General features: G+C 40.8%; 1 protein-coding gene across 2 annotated transcripts; it reads left to right on the top strand.

Moving 5' to 3' along the window:
• Positions 1–555: 555 nt before the first annotated feature.
• Positions 556–9,843, top strand: NEK2 (NIMA related kinase 2). Of its 2 annotated transcripts, none has more exons than XM_075148160.1 (9): positions 556–1,463; positions 1,682–1,899; positions 3,037–3,274; positions 3,976–4,058; positions 4,305–4,431; positions 5,246–5,465; positions 6,452–6,506; positions 6,589–6,659; positions 9,177–9,843. In XM_075148160.1, the coding sequence occupies exons 1-9, from the start codon at positions 1,368–1,370 to the stop codon at positions 9,401–9,403; spliced, it is 1,335 nt and encodes a 444-aa protein (XP_075004261.1). In that variant the 5' UTR covers positions 556–1,367; the 3' UTR covers positions 9,404–9,843. The 2 variants fall into 2 exon arrangements, with proteins under 2 accessions (XP_075004261.1, XP_075004262.1); XM_075148161.1 differs by having other exon boundaries at positions 1,310–1,463; positions 1,682–1,884; positions 9,177–9,647.
• Positions 9,844–10,330: the final 487 nt, after the last annotated feature.

The following is a 10,330-nucleotide window of genomic DNA, read 5'->3' as shown; positions in this document are numbered from 1 at the left end:
AGGCATTACACAAGCATGTTAGAATTCTTTGCTGAAGAACTAGGAGTTCTTGTTTCAGTCATAGCCACTTCCACATGGAGAGAGATTAAATTGAATCCAGAACTGCACTGATATCACTACAGAATTATCCTAAATGATGCTAGAAAATACAGTACACACTTCTTAAAATTTCTGTAATGATGTTATTTAGTATATTGTAATATGTGTTATTTAGTGTCATTTAATGTAACCATAATAATTACTGGATCAACTTTTGGATACGGACCCATGCATTCCTGTTTTTAAATTCACATTTTAAGCCATTACATTATTTGGTGTATTTTCAAAAGGTGTTTGCATATGGTATAACACAGGTGTTCATGTATGGTGTAACAGTAAAGCTGCCATGACTTTCAGAGTTTTTAATTAATAATTTCTTGAAGAATCATGAGGAATTTTCCTCATTAAAGGACAATTTTCCAGAAAAAAATTCTATTATTTTAAATAGCTTGAGTTTTTTTAAACGCTCCTCAGTATTAAAAAAATCTGTTAAGATTTTCCAATTTTCTACCGGTATCTGTTCAATAGACATAAGTATTTCAGGAAAGGAGATAATTTATTGCTATTTTTACTGGAAAAAATGTCTCTTCCTGAGGAGCTACGAGTAGGTTACTTATTTGTACCTACACGCATGATGGTTTACCCAACCCGCCATGTGCCGGCCGCCCCCTTTTCGAGCGGCGCCGACACGGAGCTGGCGAGGGGGGGGACAGGGACAGCCCTAACGTAGGTCTGCTGCTGGGAGGCTCGGGGCGGTGACCACCCCGCGCTGTAGTTAAGAGGGGAACCCCGAGGGTTCGCTTGCTGGTGATTTCAGAGCTTGTTCTCCTCAGAATACCTGAACGAAGGGCAACCAAAACCCGTCGAGCTGGCGGAACCCCGAGAGGCCGCCTAGTGCCTCACCCGGTCTGCGGGGAAAGACGGACACTCGCTGCCCGCCTCGCTCTGGGAAATCGCCCGGGAAGGGGGCCACCCGTCTCCGGGGTGGCCCCCGCTGCAGTGCCCTGCCCACCGGGGAAGCAGCCCCGCGGGTCACCGCCCGCCCGCAGGGCGTCCCCCGGAGCCCACGGCCGGCGGTGAGCAGGCAGCGGCGCGCGGCGAGGCGGGAGGTAGCGCACCCCAGCTCTCGCGATGGCTCCCTGAGGCCGCCGCCCGGCCGATGTAACGGCCGTCACCTGGCAGTCGCTGTTTACGGCGGCGTAGCCAATGGGAAGGCGGGGCTCGTGGGCGGGGCTGCGAAGCCCGGCCAATGGGAGGGAGGGGCGGTGCGTTTAAACAGCGCGGGTGCCGGGCCAGGTCCCGTGGGAGTTTGTGGCAGTTGCGTCGCCATGCCCGGCCGCCCCGACGACTACGAGGTGCTGCTCACCATCGGCGCCGGTTCCTACGGCAAGTGCCGCAAGGTGCGCCGCAAGGCCGACGGCAAGGTGAGGCGGCGGCGGTGGCGGTAGCAGCAGCTGCGGTGGGGGCTGAGGCACTGCTCCGTTAGTCGTGCCTCCTCGTAGCGTTGCGTTGCTGTCGGTTTCAGTTGGGTGCTGGCGGCTCTCCGAGATAAGCGAGTGGCTTTGAAAGCCCCTTTTCTCCCTGCAGAGCTCTGGCTTGTGTCTAAGTCGCTCCCTAAGGTGTTTTTTTTTTTCCTCCCTAGATCTTGGTATGGAAGGAGCTTGACTATGGCTCGATGACAGAGGCAGAGAAACAAATGCTTGTTTCGGAAGTGAATTTGCTTCGTGAGCTGAGACATCCGAATATTGTCCGGTATTATGATCGGATCATCGACAGAAGCAGCACAACCCTGTACATAGTGATGGAGTACTGTGACGGGGGTGACCTGGCTAGCTTAATTGCAAGGTGCACAAAAGAAAGGCATGTGAAATCTGTTTGTGGCAATTTTGGAGTATCTAGCATAAAGTATCTTGGGCAATCAAAAGAAAAAGCTCCAAGTGAAACGTATCTCTTCTAAATAACTTCTGAATAGCTTCGGGTCTCATCCTTTGGACCCAACAACTTTTCTGAAATGTGAAAGGGTTGTGCAAAAATTACAACACTTTTGGGAACTGTGCTAATGAATGCACAAACTGATTGGATGTTTATGTCCAAGTAGTAAAAAAAAAAAAACAACTGAGCTCTCTTATGAGGCAGAAGCTGTTGAAGGGTTTCTGGGTGCAATGCTATGCATGGTGTTGAAAACATAAAACAGCTCTTGCAGAGAGGTAGCTTAATCTGTGGGTTCTTCTGGCTTGCCCATCAGTAAAACCACTTGTATTTTTTGTTAGAACACCAACACCAAAATACATGAAAGGGAAAAGTGATTCTGAACATTATGTTAAAAACTACTTTATGTGCCTGCATATAAAGCTTGTGGAGATGCCATGTTGATAAGACTTCACCTTGGTCTAATCTTGGACTTAGCAGCTTACTTCTTAAGTATAATACCAGTTTTCACATTCTTAGGTTAAATAAGTACATGACACCACATGTGTTGCTTTGTGAGAATAGTCTAAAATGGTACTGCAGCTGCCCCCAAACATACCGGTATTTTCATTTTAGGAGGGTTACATTAAAAATCAGTCCTGTCTTGGCTCTGTTGTTGTATGTTGCTCATAACAGTTTCAGAAACAGCTGACTATATACTGTTATCGTAAGTGATCAAAGGGGCAGATCTCATCACAAAAGCATTAAATTGATGTTTCTGTTATAGATAATGGAAATGCTACATATTTTTTAGACTTTTTAGGGGAGGAAGGGAATATTACGGGGATTCTGCAACAAAAGTCTAGATGTCTTCCAACATATTTGGAGTGATTTTTTTAAACTTCCATTTTTAAAATCGCGTATGTAGGTGCCTGTTGCTGTTAGCTTTCTATAAAGGTAGTGGGGTTGATTCAGTGATGTTTTATCGCAGTAGTATTAAAAAAGTTACAGAACTAAGACTGGCAGCAACTGCTTAAACTGATGTATGCTCAGAGAATACCTTTGTTAAACAATGTGTTCATCTTTCAGGCATTACTTGGAAGAAAGCTTTGTTCTCCGAGTATTGACTCAATTGACATTGGCCTTGAAGGAGTGTCACAGACGGAGTGATGGTGCAGTCACTGTGCATCGTGACCTAAAACCAGCAAATGTCTTTCTGGATGGCAAGCAGAATGTGAAACTTGGAGATTTTGGACTGGCTAGAATATTGCACCATGACACTAGCTTTGCCAAAACATTTGTTGGAACTCCATATTATATGTCTCCAGTAAGACCTCCCTTCTGTGCCTCATCTTCCCTCTTGTCCTGCCGAGATCTGTTTTCTGCAGTGTTGGTCTCAGAGTCCATGAACGTTTGGGAGGTTTTAAGAGTTACTAGTCTTAAATGCAGATTACTTTTTTCATAGAGTGTATATGTTCTAGAAACAAGGTTATTTTGCAGCTATTTTCATCTCCTTTCTTCCTCACACCATCGCTGCCTTCTAATTAAGGTTGTTCTTCACTGTATAAGTTCTGATATGTTCTTGGAATATGAGATATAAGGTATTTATATTGGAGTATCCTGTTCCTGAAAAGGAACAGGGAAGCTAGACCTTCATAATGTTAAGGTAAAGAGCTTATTAAATTATCTCTTGATGGTAGGATTTTAATTTCTAGTGGAAGTAAGCAAGAATGAGTTATTTCCCTGATACAGTGCATTTTGTGTGGGAAAGATTAATGTTGACTGAAATATGGAGTTGTATCAACTGAAGATCGATGCAACACTTCAGTCTTCTACAGTGTAGTACTCCATAACTTGTTAAAATCCTGCTAGTAGGAGTAGCTGTGAAGGTTAATTAAGACAGAATCTTAAAAGTAACCCCAGTAAGAAATGGCTTAATTCAGGTTTGAACTGATCAGGTAGCTGATTATCCTGCAATAGTAGAACAATGTCTTAGTTAATAAACTTAAGATTGTTCTCTTTCTTTAGGAACAAATGAGCCACATGTCATACAATGAAAAATCTGACATCTGGTCTCTAGGATGTCTCCTATATGAATTATGTGCTCTCTCGTAAGTATAGTAGTGTCGTAATGAATGTGGAAACAGCTGTTAATGCATCTATGATTAAATTTTGTATAGATGAAAGCTTAAAGGTTTTAGAGACTGGTCCTAGATTTTAATTTCTATATTGGTCTTGCCATTAGGCAGTCAAAACAAGCCTTTGACTGCAGCTTTTTTTTCTTAGTCTGATACTTTTTTTTAATGAAAAATCCTGTAAAACTAGTGAAAGAATCCAAGAAAAATGTTCTTCTTCAGGCCTCCATTTAGAGCTTACAACCAAAAGGAATTGGCAGAAAAAATAAGGGAAGGGAAGTTCAGACGAATACCATATCGTTACTCAGAGCAGTTGAATGAACTTCTCAAAGAGATGCTGAATGTAAAGGTAAGAATCAATTACTAATTCTTCCACCTATAATTTGAACTCGTACTGAAATACTAGTTTTCCTTCTCAATTATGAAACAAACTGATCTGAAGTAGTGGTTGCTATCACCTTGTCGCTGGCAATATCACTTGTAGGGGAAGGAGGGAGGAAATGTGCTTTGAGTCCATTAAACAAAGGCAGCAGCTCAAGTGTTGTTACGCCAGGTTCAGAGGATGCAAAAAGGCTGTCTCAATATTGGCTTATACAGAATTTCCTAACAACATGCTTAACGAGGTCTTATAACTTCAAGGTTAAAATGGTTTCAGTGTGTTTGGAATTTGGAAGGGGTTATTTTGTCTTCATTTTGGATTTTGCTTTATATGGCTAATGTATAGCTCACAGCCCATGGCTGGCATGGGGACATTGAGAAGAGTACTGCATGGGACAACAAAGCTGTAACAAGAACCCTAGTCTCCAACAGGTATGGATCCTTCAGGAACCAAGTGACAGGTAGAGATGCAGAGTGTTGGCTCCAGAACCTGCTGACAATTGCCCTTCTGGGCTCACCACCCCATTCTGGTTCTGAAAGGAGTAGGTGCCTGGGCTAGGAGAGCCAGACTTGCAGCTTCTGGAGCTGAAGGCTGGTAACAGCCTCCTCCCTCAGCTTTTGTCACCTGGTTGCACTACCCCTTCCTAACTCCATTTTTCTCCAACTTACCCTTCACTGTATAGCACCTCAGCTGGTTTCCACCTGAGGTGGGTCTTACTTGGGAATCCCTGGCCTTAGTGTTTCTTGGTTACAGATGGAAGCTGTTGGTAATGTCTTTCCTTTAGGATTATTGCCGACCTTCTGTTGAAGATATTCTGCAGCACCCCTTGATAGCAGACTTGGTGACAGAAGAACAAAGTCAAAATTCTGATAAAAGAGGCTGGAGATCATGGGAGCCAGAAAGGCTGCAGCATTCGGATGCTGCAGTGAATGAACTGAAACGGAAGGAACAACAATTACAGGAGCGAGAACAAGCCATTAAAGAGAGAGAGCAACGTTTGGAGCGTATGATATTCCACTTTTCGGGAAGGGGGTGGCAATGGGATTCTGATTCAAAAGAATAAGTGGGAGGAAGGAAAGGTAGACAGTTTTCAAAACCCTCATTTTAATGCCCTAGGATATCTTACTCCTGCCTTCACTACTAGAATTCTTTGCTACTAAAACTTGGTCTTACTCATCTATACTAGTTCTTGTTTTAAGTTACTAAGATATAATTGGCAGTTTGGATATAGAAGTCTGGTTTGGGAAGATTATTAAACATGAGTGGCAATTAGGAAAGTATACAGAAAAATAGGGTCTGACTATATTGTTCTGCACTGTGCAGTGGAGGCTGCTTTTCACCTACTCTGTGTAAGTTAACATTGGCTATACTAATGTGTCACCTAAGGTGAGCCTGATGTTGGAGCAAAATATACTTGAGTAAACTGTCAACTGCTTTTATAGAAGCTGCACCATACAGGTAGCTTGCCTGTGAAACTGTATAGACGGCTGGTCCTCAGGTGTTGGGATTCCCTGTCCACGTAAAATACCTCTTTGAGCAGTAGGCTCTGTAATACAGATTTTAACCATATATATTGTTTTCTGAGCCTGAATAATAGCTGCCGCTGCTGTAAGCAGGGTGTTTAGATACCAGATACTATAATTCAGCTATGACTAAATATTTATTTAGATCTGGTATCATGCGTGCCATGAGTTAATGTGCAGAATAGAAAGCTGCGTAGCCTCATTGTTGCAGATACGGCAGAGTTTGGGGTGGGGGGAAGCATGCCTGGTATTTCAGAGTACTTGTCCAGTGCTTTATCAGTGCAATGATAAAAGTGTATCTACACAGCAGTTATCTTGCTTTGTTTAGAGCCATAGAAGCAGAAATACGGGTACATCTGACAGGCTATTACTGCTGTTTTTTTTCTGCAAGAAAACCCATCACGCGCAATCACTTTAACTTCAACATTACATTTTAACACTGTGTACTACCATATTTCCACTTCCAGAGAGAGAACGGGAACTCTGTGTTCGAGAGAGACTGGCAGAAGACAAACTTGCTAGGTATCTTACTAACCTATAATTGCCTAGATTAGAAACTCTACAATCTTACAACAAAAAGCTTAAACTTCTCTTTTCAAAACAGAGCTGAAAACTTGATGAAGAGCTACAATCTCTACAAACAGCAGAGGACATTAGCTTGTGCAGATGGTCCAGGTATGAAAATACGCAAGAAGCCACTTGCACTGATAAATGTAGGCTGGTATGACCAGAAGAATGCCCCTGATGCTCAGCGTGCTGTACCTAGTCCCACTGTAGCAATACAAACCCCAATTATTTTTGAATGGTTGGGAAGAGACTCTTGATTTTCTACTTTGCAAAAAGACTTAATGAATGATGCTCAGCCATGAGTATGAGTGACCATGGTCAGCACTGCAGTCTTGTGCTGTTTTGAAAATTAGGTTCTTGCAGTAAGCTAATGGAAGTGCTGACTTGTAACCCAAACTTTCTCAGAGCTGTACTTATTTTACTTATGGATGTCTTTTTATAGGCATTTGATTTAGTTAATTTTAATAAAATTGCACATGGCTAATCACTTCAACTTTAGTTCAACTTCAAAAAATTCAAGGTGGGAAATAATATTTGTTGCAAGTGACCCAGCTGTGATTGGTGCATCATATAAGCTCTGAAGAATACAAACTCCTATTATCATACTCCAGTTTAACTCACTAGAAATAAAACAGCTTTGAAAATGTGCTATAATACTTCCTGGCTACCTGTGGTCCAATCTGTTTTACAGTAGTTACTACCCCATAAGTATTTGAGCCTCACTTTGGCCTTGATTGTTCAGTCCTCACTATCATAAGAGGTAGTATCATCTGTTCATTGCACCCATCTTTAATAGTAAAAATAATTCAAGTATCTAAATGCATTTTGAAATATTGGTGGAATATTAAATGGCTGGGTCCAAAGTAGTACTCTAGAACAAAGAAACGTGAACACCCTTTGACATGTAGCAAAAATCTCTTCATTTAGTTTTGCTCAGATAAAGCAAGATAGGCATGTCACTGCCTCTAATACAAATAAAACTGAAGTTGCATTTTTTTCAAGATGTGCCTTTTGCAGCAGGAAAGAACACAAGTAAAATGCCACTAGAAGTTAGTGGTATTCAAGCTATTTCTAACATTTCTGTCAATTTTGAGAGTTCTACCTGTCTCTCAATATCTTGTCTGACTTTGATACATTAAAGAATATAAAATTAAGAATAAACTTGCCTTGGGCTTTCTGATATTGCCTCTAGCACTGGACGACTGAAGGTAAATGAGCTTCAGCATTTGCTGCTTTCTCTTCTGCATCTCCCACCCCTTTACATGACATTTTGATCTTAACAGGGGTATTAATTTTTGAAGATGGGCAAAACCACTTTGAGTAGTTAATACCTCAAGACAGACAATGCAGAAATGTGAATATAGTTATTACAAGAGTGACCAAATCTTGCAATATCTGTAGATCACTTGATTAAACATTTCTCACAATGTTTGCTAGTCTTCAAATTCATTCCATGATACTCTTGTAATACTATTTCTAAAATTCTCCCTGTACTGACATGAATGGACTAAGTGTTTCTCCAATATGTTACCAAGATTGCTTCAGTTACTCGAATATGACTGTCTTTTTCGCAACGGGATTGCATCTCGCACGTCGTAGATCCCTAATTTCTCCTCAAAGCCTGTTGTGTGGTACACTTCACAGTAAAATGGAATACCAAAAATCCTGGTTTCTAGGACAGTGTCCTAGACACTATCCTATTTTTGCAGGGATTTTCTGATTCTTAGGGAAGGATTTAATGTTAAAACAGATATAGCTTACTGATATGAAACTACAAAATGCTGAAACATTCACTAGTCCCTTCAGCTTGGTGCTTCTCACTTTTCTGTGCTTATTGCATCCTTGCTTTAGCCTAATGAATTGAAAATGGAGGCTTCAGCAAAGTTACAATTAGGATAGTTAGACCTTTGGTAAGGTCTAATTTTTTTTTCCTCAGTTGAGTCTTGTGAAGTTGGCTCTTATGAGAGACAACTCGGCTGTTTTCATATCTTTTGATAGTAGTCTTTGTACCCTAAGTTATTAAAACCAGACCTAACTGCCTTTTGATTGTGGCAGTTCTATACAGCTAAAGCATAGCTGTACTATGAAAATTCCTGTCCTGGAGGTTGCAGTGAAAGTAACTTGCTAATTGTTAATGCACCTAAACTCATTATTCATCAAATCAGAGCCTAGCTGGTACCCCATTGGTACAAGGATAGAGTTGCAACAATGCGGGTAATGTAGAAAGACGACTGGACACGTTGGGTCTGCCCACGCTATGAAGGAAAGAGAAGGTTTTTCGGTAGCTGAGAACTTAATTCTCCATTTCCCTTTGGGACTGGATTATGTTACTGTCGTGTCCTTCAGAGGAAACTCCATGTCTTTTCTCTTTATGTCAACTAATATTTCCTTAGGTGTTGGGAGATACACCCTAGAAACTACAATGGCATATATCGTTTTACCACAATTATTTAAAAGCCTTGTTTTCAATTTTTCCTCCAAAAATGGAAAAGAATTGTTGCATTTAATTAGATTACTTAAAGCCGTAGGTAGTTAGCAAAATGGGTAACAGGGTTAAAAGACATAAGCTAAGCAATAAATGCTGAAAGATGCGCTAATTCAGTGCTTATTTTTTGATTTTTTAAGATGACGCACTCCTACTCCCCTTTTCTACAACCAAGAAGAAAGTACACTTTGATGGAAGTGAAGCGAATGCTGTGCCTCCTGTTGATTTGGAAAACTATGCCCTTTCCAAAGGGAAATGCTCTGATCTCAAAAAACGTCTATATGCTGCAAATCTACGGGCTCAAGCACTGTCTGAACTGGAAAAAAACTATCAACTAAAGAGCAGACAAATCTTGGGCATGCGCTGAAACTGTAACATAGGTGTACAGTATTTAACTTTTTAGAGTTGATTAAATGTATGGGAAGATACTTGTGCCTCCCGCTTTTAAGCTGGAACCTACTGAAAATATATTTTAATAGTTGTTATACAAACTCTTAGTCGATGATAGGTGGTTAGTGATAAGGGCATAAGAGATTATAGTATGAAAACAGGTAGTTTTGGTACCAAATCAAACAAGCTGAATGAATTGTATTATTAAAGAAAAAAATATTTTGGTCCTCCTTATGTTTACCATACATTACTCTTCTGAAAATATAAAGAATGAATATTGTAAAACAGATTTTTTAAAATCTGGTATGAAAAACGTTTCAGATGAAAAACATACAGAGGTTCACAATCTGTAGGTTAAAATGATGCTATATGTAATACACGTACTTGATAAAAGAAGTATCAATATTTTGTATATATGGAAAAACTGGCTTTTTGTCTGTGCTTGTAAATACTTTTTAACTATCAAAAGAGCAAAAAGAGATTTTATGCTATCTCTTCTAACTAGACCTGTCAAAGCAGGCTACTTTTAGTTTAATGTCTATGACTAATGAGTGGGATGGGTCAGCTTAGCGTAATTGATGAGTTTTATAGTTTTTTTCTGCCTGGGCAGCTGAATGGCTTGTCCATCAGCTCCTGAAAGGCCTCCTTCAGGGCATAGCATATGAAATAACACCTTCTTTGGTTTATTTTGAAACTGTGTTATAAACTGATCCTCCGAGACTGCTGTCCTGGACAAGAAACCATCCAGGGTATTAGCACCTCTGTTTGGGGAGGGGCAATTGTTCTTTGAATAGCGAATCCTTATTTTCTTGAAGCTTATGAGGTATCTCCATCTTTCCCTTCGCAATTCTCTGCCAGAGTAGGAGTTGCTCGCTTAAGGTGGTGTAAGTTTCATGAACTAACT

This window comes from Calonectris borealis, chromosome 3 (genome assembly GCF_964195595.1).
Source record: "Calonectris borealis chromosome 3, bCalBor7.hap1.2, whole genome shotgun sequence".
NCBI lineage: Eukaryota > Metazoa > Chordata > Aves > Procellariiformes > Procellariidae > Calonectris > Calonectris borealis.
Note: the sequence above shows the minus strand (reverse complement) of the source record. Positions and strands in the feature narration are given on the sequence as shown.